The following is a 13,991-nucleotide window of genomic DNA, read 5'->3' as shown; positions in this document are numbered from 1 at the left end:
CTATAGTCTGGATCTTTCTCTGCCCTCAGCATCAGTCCTGCAGCCATTAGGGCCTTGCAGAGCGTAACTTTTCCATGGAATTTCCTCCTTGGTTCCTGGCTTTCTGGCAGCAGCAGAAAGAACCAGGCTCAGCGACAGGAGACTCGGCTGACGCCGGCTAGGCTCTGTGGTCTACAGCTGCTGGAACCAATCACAGGCTGCTCCAGCAGATGTCTATGTTACAGTGAGCATTAGTTTTTTAAACAAAAACTAATTTACTAGGCATTTATTAAAGTTTGACTGAGAGTTGATATAGTATCTTGCTTATTTTGGCTACCACCCCTGGAGAACTTCCTTCACTACAGCATATGAAACACTGCCTTGCATTGTATGTTTTGGTCTCCGCTGTGGAGTAACATTTCAGTAACTTCTTGGAATTGGCAACTAAAAGCAATCAATCACTGGTTAAATATCAGTTGGCCAAATAAATGCACCATTTATAAAGCAAGTGGATGGACTTTAATCAAGGCTAAAGAGTGAAGACACATGTGGTCCAGGCATGCAAAGTGATTCACTGCAGAGGTAGAGGTGTTGGAAAAAAACGATTCATGTAAGAATCGCAATACTATTTTTTTTTACACACACTTTTTGTTTTGCTGGTTAAAGTTACAGGAGTTTTTACTCTATGGTGTTGTAATATGAAATGTAAGCTTACCATAATCACAGTAAACATTATCATGTCTCCAGTCATATTCAAGGGCTTTTCTTTTTATACTAATCTCCAGTCACTTTGAGTTCAGCAGAGCTGAGGTGTGTGTCACTGTCCAGCTGACCCTAGTTGACACTCATTAATGTTACAGCAATTATATTGTGTTTCTGCATCAAATAGAACTACACCTAATCTAAGACTCCATCAAAGCCAAGAATGTTTACACGACCCTCTGTCTGGTATTATATCATTTTTAGTTTGAGCTGTTGGAAATAACAAGGCTACACTCGGTTGATAAAGTCCAGATGAAAACAATATGAAATAATTTAGATAAAACCAATTGGGATTTTTTTTTTTTATGAGAATCGATTTGTTTTTAATCGTTTTGAATCGAAAAAATGATTTTTAATCGAATCGTGACCCCAAGAATGGGAATAAAATCAAATTGTGAGATAGCAGAAGATTCACAGCCATACCGAGAGGTATAATATTTTTGTGTCGACAGCCCAAAGACATGGAGTGCTGTGATGGCTAAGCAAAATGTTACGACCAAATCAATGAGGTAGACGTGTTTTGTAAATTGAAAATTCAGGATAAACCCAAAGGCAGTCGTTATGTTACTGTATGTGCTATATAGCCGTGAAAGATAACAAAATACACGTGTTCTTTGCTTACACCAACAAACAAAGCCAAAATCTTCGCTCTTTAGCATTGCCCACATACAATTCTCTCTTTCAGCAATACTTTCTCTATCTTCCAACCTATTTTTACGACTCAATTAACAGATCTATTGTTTAATGGAGACGCAAAGCAGGCTCCACGATGTGGGGAAGACCAAATGCTTGCCGTTCTGCACCATTCTTTGCAGGTGATGTGAAGAAGCGCCATGCGGCTCTTTAACAGCAAAGAGAGAAGCCTTACATGCATGATGGGCAAAGATTACCTTTCAAACCAATAGATACCATAAATACACAGAATCTCTAAACCGCCTCTACAAATAAAGGAGTATATCTATCCGTGTCTGTCCGTGTCCTCATATCTCCAGAACAGTCGTATCAATCGGAGCGTAGACACATCTATGAATCAAGACATTTCTGTATCGATCTGTCTGTCTGTGTCCCTTTTATGCCCATATACCGTATGGAGATCCCCGATGTCATCAATATGACATCATAGTCCTGACATCATAGACTGACCGGTACAACGAGTACTTTTATATGCAATTGTTCATCCACAAGATCGCTCTTATTTATTCTTTAACTCATGTTTAATCACAACATTGTCAGTCATTGTGACAAATAGACAGGCAATCTCGTCTTGGGGTTTTAGTTAGACACAGCTTTTAGCCATAACCCATTAAGACCGGGAACGCATCTGTGTGTCATTTTTAGATTTCTTTGGCTATTGAAAAATGGCAGATATACAAGCTCATAGCCGCGCTATGAGCTTGTATATCTGCTATTTTTGAATAGCCAAAGATCTGCTATTTTTGAAAAATCTTGAAAATCCGTGGCAAAATCTTGGATTATATATTTTTTTAAGCAAACATTTGTAAAATACTTAGTTCCAGGGACCCCCAAAAGCAAAGATTTGAGTTAAAAATGTCAGCAAAAAAAAAATAAAAAATCAAATATTTGCACAACTTTTCATGATTTTATCAAAAATAGCAGATCTACAAGCTCATAGCGTGGCACCCGGTGCCGCGCTTTGAGCTTGTATATTTGCTATTTTTTAATAGCCCAACGAAATCTAAAAATGACAGACAGATGCGTTCCCGGTCTTAAAGAGTTCATGTCTGACTGCACTACTTGCCGTTTACATTTCTGACTCCATCAGATAGTTTTGCTTCTTGTGCTAGTTGCAAAAGAATACCGCTGAAAAATAAAGCATAACCCAACTATTAAAATAAACATAAGCTTACACACTGCCAATCTGGGAAATAAACAACATCCACCCCTAGAACATATTGGATGCTGATTCTGTCTACCAGCAATTTTGGCAGTCATCTATTAAATTATAAGCCCTGTTTTAAAAATCAAGTTGGCAGCTTAAAACAGTGCAATTGGTGAAATTTGGGGATTCACAACACTGGCAAGTGGACAATAATATTGTGTTTCATATGCGAAACATGAAAGCAAATGATTGCCAAATGTCCGAGTGCAGGGACTGAGAAGCTTAGCAAAATGTTGAAGGGATATTTCAATTTCAAACATGCTTGGGATCATTTTAACGTCAAGCTTTGGAGTTTTTAAGTTGCTTGATTCAGTATTTAGACATTCGATATTCATTTTATCAGACACGCACCCTTCCCATATGAATCCATTGTAACTTCAAACTCCATTTTAACCATGTTAGATTTATTGAAGACACCCGTCCTTGGTTCTGGTGTCCTTCTAATATGTGAGGGGGCCGTGTGTTTTCAAATCCTTTTTTCATTTTTTAAAAATAATGATTTTGGAAAATGAAAGGTAGATAAATAAATAAAATGAATGAAAAAAGTTATTGAAAAAACACAGCCCCCTCAAATATTAGAAGGACAATATCAGTGAATATCAATTATCTAAATATTGAATCAATCAACTTAAAAACTGTCTGGGGTGCACACAAAAGCCTGAGTAGACAGGCTTTAAAATGACCCCAAACATGTTTGAAAGTGAAATATCCCTCTAAGTATTGATTTAATGATGGATGTTAATGAGACACAAAGAGCTCTTCTCCTGGCCAAAGTTTGGGTTCATGGTTTGAGAGATGACGAGAGGCAGGAAAGGGTCAGATAATAAATGTAAATAAAGAGGAGTAGCTGTATACTGTACAGTCCCTTACAAGCTCCATGTGTTTCACTATTCCTCCATTCTTTTACCCTGCATGTATCCCCCCAGTCTTCCCCTCCCTGACTCCTTTTCCTTTGGCCTGGCTCTCCATTATGTGTGGGGCTGTTGAAGCTCCTCCCCCTGCCCTGCCCCAGTCATAAGACTATGATGTCATGGTACAGTATAGACAAACAGCGTCAGCTACAGTTGCTGATCTCTCGTCTGCCTCTCTCTCTCATATTTGACACACACACACACACACACACACACACACACACACACACACACACACACACACACACACACACACACACACACACACACACACACACACACACACACACACACACACACACACACAGAAAAGACCAACGTTATATCTGGTGGACAATTTGGTTGCCAAAATGCCATGGTTACACAAACGGCGTTAAAAAACAACCTAAAAAAAACAACCCCAAACAACAACGCTAATGTGAGTCTACAGAGAATAGCTAAGGCTAGCCTCCAGAGTTACACCGGGTCAGTGTTGATGAGTTCAAATTAACAGACAGCTATGACTACAACAGCCTGCTGCAAACCTGTGTTCATGAGCCTCCCTGTTTGGTGGTCTCCTAGCAATGCTTGCACTCTTCGTCTCACTCTGCTTTCCTTGCGCTCCCTCCCTCTTTTTTATTCCCACCCCCTGCGTGCTCCCCTCCCCTCCCCTCATGCCAGAGTCTGATGCAATCCTGTGCAGAGGGCTGTACATCCACGCCTGCGTAAGCTGCACCTCTCCACTCTATCCAGCGCTGCTGCTGGCAGCTTAGAAGTTAGCAGCACACAGCATGACATCATCAGACTGCGTCCCAGACCTTGTGGAATAACAAGCACGACATCACGTCAACAATGGACTCAGGCAGATCACTTGAATCTTTAAGGAATTCTATTTCCATTATGGACTCTGAAATAATCCAGAGTGCACAGAAGCCTGTGTCGAACAGTCTGCAGTGGGGGGAAAAAAAAGCCAATACAAGTGGGACAAAGTTCACACGTCATTAGGTATGCAACGGTATGACATTTTACAGTACGGTATCAAACTAAATACGGCGGTTTACGGTATTTTGCGGTATTAAAATAGATTTTGATTTATTTTTTAAATATAGATATATATATTTTTTTGGTACTAGGGCCCATCAAAAAACAATATATATCATTCTTTGAAGAAAAAACATTTTATTAGCCTATCAAATGAATGAATTGAGTAAAAAGTAAATGATGATGTTAAACTTATTGTTATTCATTAATATTTCAGTCACAGAAGTATTGTTTAAAAAAAATATATATATATATATATATATATATATATATATATATATATATATTGTAGCAGCCTTGGATCACAGACAATCTTATCTTTTTATAATTTATCGATTTAGACATTTTGATATCTATGATATAAAAATATCAAAATTGATAAAGAGTGGGGTTGCGCATCATATGCGCATACAATAAATAAATACCGCGAGCTCGGAAATCTCACGGTGTCAATACCGTGGCTGTTTACACCGCGGTAATACCGCAATACGGTATACCGTTGCATGCCTACACGTCATACACATGCACCTAAACATTGTGGCCTGCATAATATTGTACCCATAACAACTCTGCCACTGTAAGTGATGAAAGAGAATCAAAACACCCGAAAACAAACACCCAAAAACAAACACTGCTAACACACCGGTCAAAACTGGTCTACCTACTGTGCTGACCAGCTGGTCACAGTCGAGGCTTTATATCAAATGTCCAGTGAGCCGTTATGTTACAACCGCCACGGCTATTTGGCATAGTGCTGCTTCTGAAAGCACCCAACAGCCAATACAAAGATGGCAAACCTCTACAAGATGCAAACAATGAGCCGTTTTGGCTGGAACACTGATTGATCATACTGACATAAGACAGGTTTGAGCCTAACGGCTCTTCATCAGGCTGATGAAGAGCATGATCCAGTGTGCGGACATTCATTGTCTTTGTGGATTCTGACCTCAGCCCAGCACCTGTTTTTTAGTGAGTGGATGTGCGTGCTTTATTGTTCTTTTCAAGGTTATAACCTTTCCAACCTAACCTTGTGATTCCTCAGCCAACCGGAGGAATCACAACTTTAGCACATAGCCTATTGAAAGCCTCGCACCAATAACCCCAGTGAAACTTCTCAGTTGACATGATGGATAAAGTGTGAAGTGCAGCTGTCAGTCTTGGAAATGGCAAGTGGACAAAAAAAAGTACAGTTATATTATCTGCCAGCAACATTTCGGTCTACTGTAGGATTTAATTTGACCTATGAGAATAACAAACAAAACAAATGGTGGATAAAACGAGTCAAACGCAGATGTGCAAGCACAGTGCAATACTTCCAATATGATGACCTATTTACGAAGACATCACCCCACTGTGTCTGTTGACAGCTCAAGGAGAGAGTCAGTAGGAAAGAGCAACTCCTTCTCTCCGCAACGTTTAAACAGTCTCCATGCAGATTCAGACAGGGCAAACTCCATACCTAAAGCATTGGGGGGTTCATAGCGAGGATATGCAGCCCTACGCATTCGTTTCAGGATATGTATACTTAATAATATCCCCTCCTCAACACTTCAGCAACACGGTAAATAATTATAACAACAAACGAATTATCTAACTATATAAATGGCGAGCAACTTCCGCACCCTCGGTGGTGACACCCCACAGCTCTGTTATCGGATAAACAACGCACCGCCAGACCACATGTCGCCTACTGACTCGCCACGCCGGCCGCACTGAATTTACGCCTCGCGTAGGGGACATCTCACTGTTCACTACACCTTTTCCACCGCGCAACATAATTAATTCTACTCACCAAATGTCGGACAAAACGGAAGGGGAGGCAGCTTCGTACCGTTTACCGTGCGCACGACCTCATCACCACAACACCAGGCAGCCGCTGCGGGGGTTTTTTCCTTTTTTTCCAAACTTTTTTTTTGGTCACCATTTTCTCCAGGCACCATTTCTGGTGTAACGTCGGGTGTTTCTTTTCACCAGCCAATCACCTTTCACGTTGCCACGTCCGTTGCCACGTCGCGCTGACGTACGCTAAACAAGCGCTGCCGTGCGCACAATGCAAACGAGCCCAAAGGCGCGCAAAAATAAGCCGACCATTGCTTACACACAAAGTCAGACCTGGCAACGCAGCCTACGCCAATCATGTGTGAGAGATCTACAAGCTATGGGGCAGAGACGCCACCGTATCTTAGCAACAACTACAGCGCTCACTCTCATTGGTCGTGTCACGCTAAGAGCAGTCTCCAGACAATGGCATCGCAGACAGCTTGCTGTTACTGCTGTAGCCATCACAGGCAGTTGCAGCACGACGGACAGGGCGCTGTGATAGCTGCCATGTCGCTAACGCTAACCTGGTTGTCATGCCTGCAGCGGCTGTGCAATCACTTTGTCAACAATGCACGTTCGTGTGGTGAATGTCTATATTGCTGCGCAGTTCGTCCATTGTAGATGGTGTATGTTTGTGTGTGTCTTCTGGAGAACTATGTAGCCCCCCCCCCCCCCCCCCAAATACACGTACTCACAACAACACCAGGCGGCCGCCATCTTGCAGAAAGGGCTGCCATTCGCCAGCTTTCAGAAAAACAAGCAACCACCTTCATATTTTTTTTTTTTTTTTTTTCTTTTCCTTTTGGAAATTTTCATCCCACGATTTCCGCGCGGACCACCAGGGGGTCCGCGGACCCCCTGGTGGTCCGCGAAACATACAAAATATAATTTCTTCTACTTATTTTTCACCATTTTGTAACTTTTACATTACACTTTCTTACAATTTTTTTTTTTTTTCCCTTTTTGCAAATGTTACTTAGACAATTTCTCTACCCCCATATACACACGCCCACGCGGGCCCCGTGCGCGTACATGCCTCTAACAGCCATAATCCCCATCTATACTGCCCACTCTGTGCTGCAGCTACACGGATACAGACACAGGGACACGGAGGGACCAACAAAGCAAAGCACCGTGCGCGGCTGGGGTTGAGGGGGGCGTAGCCCCCCGAAACTCTAGTAACTTTATAACAGACATGACTGGTAATTGTCATTTTCCAACACAGCCTACATAGCTCTTACAACTCTACTCCATATAACATACCTAGTGCAATCTTTTAGGTCTACATCAGAATTAAAAACCAAAACCCACATAACAATTAATCTGTAAATGCCTACGACACATCGGCTAGCAAAAGCAAGAAATTTGAATCCTGCAATCACTTGTCAAATAATACATCACTTAGTTTTCAGATTAATTCATGGTTTTTCACAATTTTCAAGCAAATAAAAAAAGACACCAAGTCTTAAAGAATCATTTGTTCTCTTGAAGCTATTATAATCTTTTTTTCTTTATTACATTTTGTCTCGACATACTCTTTCATCATAGGTTCTAATTACATCAAGTTCAGAACAAGACTAAATAATGGCTGCCACTTTGGTACCAGTATGGAAGGGGGTTCTTGACATGTTGCCTCTATGGGGAAAACAATGTTCAGAGCCAAACTGATTCTATTTTAATAATTGGCAATGTACACTTCCCAAGGAACATCAGCAGTCATTTCCTATAGTAAAGCTGTCATGGTGGTAGAGCCTCCAGATACCCGGCAACAAGGATTCATATACAGGAGAACAGTGGCTGGCAGTTAGGTGCCAACTCTCATGGTAAGCCTTGATAATGCAGCAAGGACTTCTACAGTGTAACAGGGCACAAATATTCCCTGTGGCATGAGGATCATACATGCTTTTGTTTACAATATCATTGCTTTATCAAGAGGCCATTGGATGATCACATTTCCTCCACACCTTTAGCACATTTTAGTAATGACAGATTTCAGTCGGGGTTATTATATTATAGTTCAGAAAAAACCCTTCTACTGCACCAAAAAATCCTTCCGGTCGGTCGCTCCAATGTTAACTCCTTCACTAAAAGCTTAATATCTCCATTTCTTTTTAAGTGGAAGTGAGCCGTTTTCGATCGGCGATCACTCTGCAGGCGATCACTCTGCAATGGAGGATCGCGTTAGACATATTATTGTTCGCTTTGTTTACATGCACTTCCGCGTCGGGGCTTCTACAGCACGAAACATATCAACGTAAGTGGATGGAAGATATGCTGGCACTGAACGTACCCTATTTTAATAAACCTCTGGCACACAATGTGTTAATATATCATATTTGTCTCCACTGGAGTTTTCTGTTTTGTCCTGATTCGGGAGAGAAATAATTTATATAAATTCTCATCCTGTCATGGCACATAATTTCGATTCATTGTAGATAATGACCAGACTCTTGTGTGAGGAGATTTAACCACAGCAATGAGTGAGACACTGTCAGGTTCTTACCTTTTTCCCACCCTGCTTCTCCACCATGTCGGTGCTGAGTGGGAAATGGTCCAGCTGGGGGGTTTTAGAACCCCCACCTTTGGGCATCGTTCAGCTCTCCCCACGCCAAGCCTCATTCACGCTGCCATTGCATCGTCATCGACCGTCTGAGAACGAAAGAGAGAGAGAGAGTGTGTGAGACGGGGGCGGGTTAGCACCATGCTTCTTTGAAAACACATTTACCATGCCGCCACAAAATACTGCTTTTAGCGGTAGATCAGCCTGCTCTCCATTTTCAACAACTTCACTTCTCTACTGGAGAGAGAACTGCGAGGACAAGAGGCCTGAGATGCAGCACTGAGAATTAAGCCACCGTTCCTGAGGAGGCGCGTGGGCACCCCTTATCACTGGAGGGTTCGCTGAAAAACAACGGCAGGCGCCCAATCAAACGAATGACATACATCAAACTAAAAACGAATGATGGCATAATGAACTGGTGCTGAACCTGAATAGTTGAAGGCGCTCTTGTATGCTAGCGTTCTTGCATGCAGACTGAGCTGCTGGACTTCCATCCACTTCACTAGATTGGCTCTTCTGATCCACAGGACTATGAATAAATCATACATCCATTACCTCAATATTCTCTCCTCCATAATGCGTCTGCGCCCCCCCCCCCCCCCCCTCCGCTGGGGGCGTGTGTGCGTGTGTAGGCGTGCACACGCAGAAACCAGGCCTGCCTCCTTTTCCACTACTATGGGACGCTGGCACTCATCTCATCCCTGGCGCCACTGCCCCCCGCCCCCCCCCCCCCCCCCCCCCCCTTCCCTCTGCAGTTCTCCTATTCAAAGACTTCTATTTATAACACTCCAGTCAAATCAACCAGTCAGTCAGTAAGTCAGTCAGAGAGGCACACAGCTACAGAAGATATAGGCTATTGCTCTGCTTTTACTATGGAGAAGGAGCAAACCACAGCCCACCCCCCCTGCTCCCTCTCTCCTCGATGACCCCCCCCCCCCCCGACACTCCCACCTCACACCACACCAAACAAAGTGCCAGGATGCTTGACGACTCGCAGGGATAAACAAACCACGCAGGGACATATATGCAAGACTCAAACTGGGTCAGCTAGGATTCTAGAAGAATAATCGCAACACCAATTTAGGACTATTATGCACGAGTGCTTATTGTTACATTAGAGAGAGGAGGAGCACATTCTCTAGTATACAAAATGCAGGGAAGTCACACACACACGCGCGCGCACACACACACACACACACACACACACACACACACACACACACACACACACACACACACACACACACACACACACACACACACACACACACACACACACACACACACACACACACACACACACACACGCACACACGCACACACACACACACACACACACACACACACACACACACAAACACACACACACAATCCTGAGAGGAAACCCCACTCAGAAAACACAAGCTTTGCTTCCTCTGTTACACTGTCCCAATCGGAAGATACATCTGCTAACGTTTGTGTGTGTGTGATCATTCTGACTGAAGTGTTGCGCGTAATGTTGTGTTGATTTGTTCCAGATGAGTGTGAGTTTGTGTGGGTGTGGGACAGAGAGAGAGAGAGAGAGAGGGTACTTAGTAGATACAGTAGAGATTGCGGCCCAACCTATGGGATATTTTTGCGTCTGCATACTGGTCACAGTACTGCTTTAACAAGGCTGCCTGTCCATGCCGCCATTCACAAGACTCTCACAGTAGACATTTGAAATCCTCCGAAGCAGGCAACATGGCACACAGACAGACCGGTTTCACCAGTCTACCAGTACTGGCTGATCAACACTGAGCCAGGGCGCTTTAATTTGGCCATCAATGGAGATGTCTTTTATTGACACAGACCATAGGTTAGCAACATGCTATTCAGCTATTCGTTTTAACATGAGGTAATTTCTCTTTGAAGACAGGGTGACACCAGTGAAGAAAACCAGCTATCGGTATAATAACAACAAAAAAAACACGCACAGCCTGGGCTGCTCTAGGAGTTCACATAATGCTGGTGAAGTCACTCATTATTTGGTGAGTAGTGTCAATACACACATGCAGAATGCAGACATATCATATGATATGATGCGTCTACTCTGCACTCACACAAATAATTAAAAATAATGTGGCACAATGTTGAGGATTATACTTTGGCCAAATATTGAGAATTGCACTCTGTGCGTCCACTATGTTCTTGCACTTGACCCCATGCCATACCTTATGCTTATAAATGGGATTAAAACTCACGCATCATTGAATTGAAGCATGACTTACTGCGGAGGTGTGGTAATGATCCGTTCTATTGCTGTCAGACTGCTTAAAACACACACACAAGATCTCAATTCCAAAAACAAACCTCTAATGAAACACTGAAGAAGGGCATTCGGCCTCACGAATGGCTACATGACAGAGCATGTTGTCTGGGCCGGTGACACCACTGAAGCAGTGTCATCAAGTCTAAACAGTACCTACACTGCCAGCTCCCACATGTCAGACAAGAGCAACAAAAGAAGAGATTTAATATGCTCTAATGTTTCGTGGGTGATGTCAGTGTGCTTCACTCAGAGGAAGATTGCAGAAAAGAGGAGGGGAGAGTAAAAGAAGAAATCTCCCTCTACCATGGACTGGAGCTTGCCAGCTATCTTCTCCATCCTCTCCTCCGTTCTCCCTCACTCTGCCTCTTCTGTCCCCTTTCTCTAACACACACACACACACACACACACACACACACACACACACACACACACACACAAAATCACTGTTCCACCCGTCCTCTCTCTCTTCCTTCATCCTCCTGTAGTGCTCCCTCTATCCGTTCAGCCACTCCCTCTGCGGTCAGACAGAGGCCAACCCTCACTGCAGGATGCCGCGTACGTACATGCACACTCACTCTCAAAAAAATAAATTCACAACGTACACTGTGGACAGTGATATGGTACATGCCTTAATCAATGAACAATACAACCATCTACCATAAAGCCATAAAGTATTTGTATTGTTGCGTTATTGTTTTTAATGTTTTAAGTATTTTTCTGTGAAGAGGACCACAATGGAAATAAGCCCTCAGGCTTTATGGTGTTTTTATCCTCTGTGATGCTATGACTGTATGTCGGGAAAGTGCTCTTTTTATGTGATATCACCAAATAAAATCAATCAATCAAGCCTCTTCTGTTCAGGTTGCACAAATGAACAATATGACACGTCTGGACATGTCTGGTAGTTATTCTGAAAAACCACAGCCTTTAACCACTTCCTCCGGCTTTGTCCGAGTGTTTCTGAAGCTGGCAAGTGCACAGTTGCCTGTTAATTGGCTACGAAAGCTATGCTAAATATCATCACCTTGCCAACTAGCAATTCAGTATTTATAAGCAAATAAGGAGAGCAACAACATTACCTGAAGTCTGTTCACAAACAAGCACATGATGTTGCCAACACCAGTGTGAAGTCATAGAATGCTGTTTTTTTAACGTATTTATTTTTTAACCATGTACATGATTAACAATTGTAAAATGTAAATGGTTAATGGGGATTTCTCAATTATTCTAGTTTTATAATAAAAAATATTAAAGTGAAAGTGCTAAAATTGGTTGGCCAATAATTGTTTATTTCACTATTATAGTCTAGTTGCAATGTTTTCCACTCTAAACCGAAAGAAACACGAACCATTGACCATATCCACATGACAGAAGCCCCCCCCCGCCCAAGGTGGCTATACAAACACCACATACAGACACACACACACACACACACACACACACACACACACACACACACACACACACACACACACACACACACACACACACACACACACACACACACACACACACACACACACACACACACACACACACACCTCGCTAATGAGAGATATTCTAAAGGTTCCTGCTGCTGCCATACAGATGAAAAAGCAGCCATTTGCCCCACCCTCCCTCGGCTGCTCCCAACTTTCGCCTGTCATTGTACACAACATACACACACCTCACATTTTCCACTCCAACAGCTGAACAACACAACAGCTGCAAGTGGGGTAGGGCATGTTTCAGTGTGTCTGTGAGTGCACGTGTGTATGTGTGTGTGCGTGCATATTCTCAATGCCTATTGCTTAACCAGAAACAAAAACAGCAGTGCAGAGCCTGGCAGTAAGTCAGTTGTTGCACGGTGCTGGTTAAATGGATACACTATATCCTGCACAACTGCAACATGAACGATGAAACCAATGTGATACAGGATCCATCCAACCTCTCTAGGGGTCACGTTTGGGACCCTAATTACATTCAAGGCGTTCCAAAGAGGGTGGTCCAACGACTTATGTGTGTGCGTGCACAGCATGCACTGCGTTGGCTCGGCAGCACTCGTGGCAGACGGTTGACATACTATGTAAGAACGTGGTGTATGGGAGGGGATAGCAGCGGCAAGCCAGCCCATTTGGTGTGCAAATAAAGCCAGCCGGGCCCTGCTGCTGTATCCAGGCAACCACAGCCCAGCTCGGTCGATCAGTCCCTGACCCAAACCCGTTCGCTTCATTATAAACATATGTGGATAGAGGGGATAAACACATACACACACGCGAGCAAGGTTGCACAGCGAGCAACCGTGTTGCGTGCGATGTGTATTGTGTACTCAAGCCCACAGTGTGAAGATGCATTAGGCTGAGGATAAATGGTGGCTGGCACCTGCTTAAAGGGCGAACGCAGAATGGTATTGCTGGGTGCAAAGTGCTGTTTTTGTTCAATACAGTGGAATGACCATTATCTGCATTTCTGCCAAGCTTCTAAATAAGCCTTCACCGAACGTGTTTGGTTGAAGTATGTCATATGTTTAGGGCACTACCCGTCCAACCAGAAAAAAAACACATGCCGCCTTTCTCAACGACTAGCATTCGCTAGCGTCGCATCCGCTGCAAAGCAATCGATGTGTATCTATTCCTATTAAAATTCCTAGTTTGTAATAACAAAGATTGGATTCTTTCACGTCCTTTCTAAATTCAAAAGGTCCTCCTCGCAGAGAGAAACACCACAAGCAGCAGGGGTGATGCAGCAGAAGAATGACTTGCACGGAGC

General features: G+C 43.2%; 1 protein-coding gene across 3 annotated transcripts in view; it reads right to left on the bottom strand.

The window, feature by feature from the left end:
- The window catches only part of ankrd11 (ankyrin repeat domain 11), a 138,052-nt gene that overhangs the window by 26,966 nt on the left and 97,095 nt on the right, over window positions 1-13,991 (bottom strand). For 2 of the 3 annotated variants that reach the window (XM_084057069.1, XM_084057071.1), the window contains exon 3: window positions 8,897-9,042. In XM_084057069.1, the coding sequence (XP_083913195.1) occupies window positions 8,897-8,983 (87 nt within the window). In that variant the 5' untranslated portion in view covers window positions 8,984-9,042. Of the gene's footprint in view, window positions 1-8,896; window positions 9,043-11,546; window positions 11,565-13,991 lie in introns of those variants that run through there. The other variant, XM_084057070.1, reaches the window with a different exon arrangement.

The sequence above is a fragment of the Gymnoscopelus microlampas genome, assembly GCF_963454915.1.
Source record: "Gymnoscopelus microlampas genome assembly, chromosome: 1".
NCBI lineage: Eukaryota > Metazoa > Chordata > Actinopteri > Myctophiformes > Myctophidae > Gymnoscopelus > Gymnoscopelus microlampas.
The sequence above is the reverse complement of the archived record's forward strand: the minus strand, read 5'-3'. Positions and strand labels throughout refer to the sequence as shown.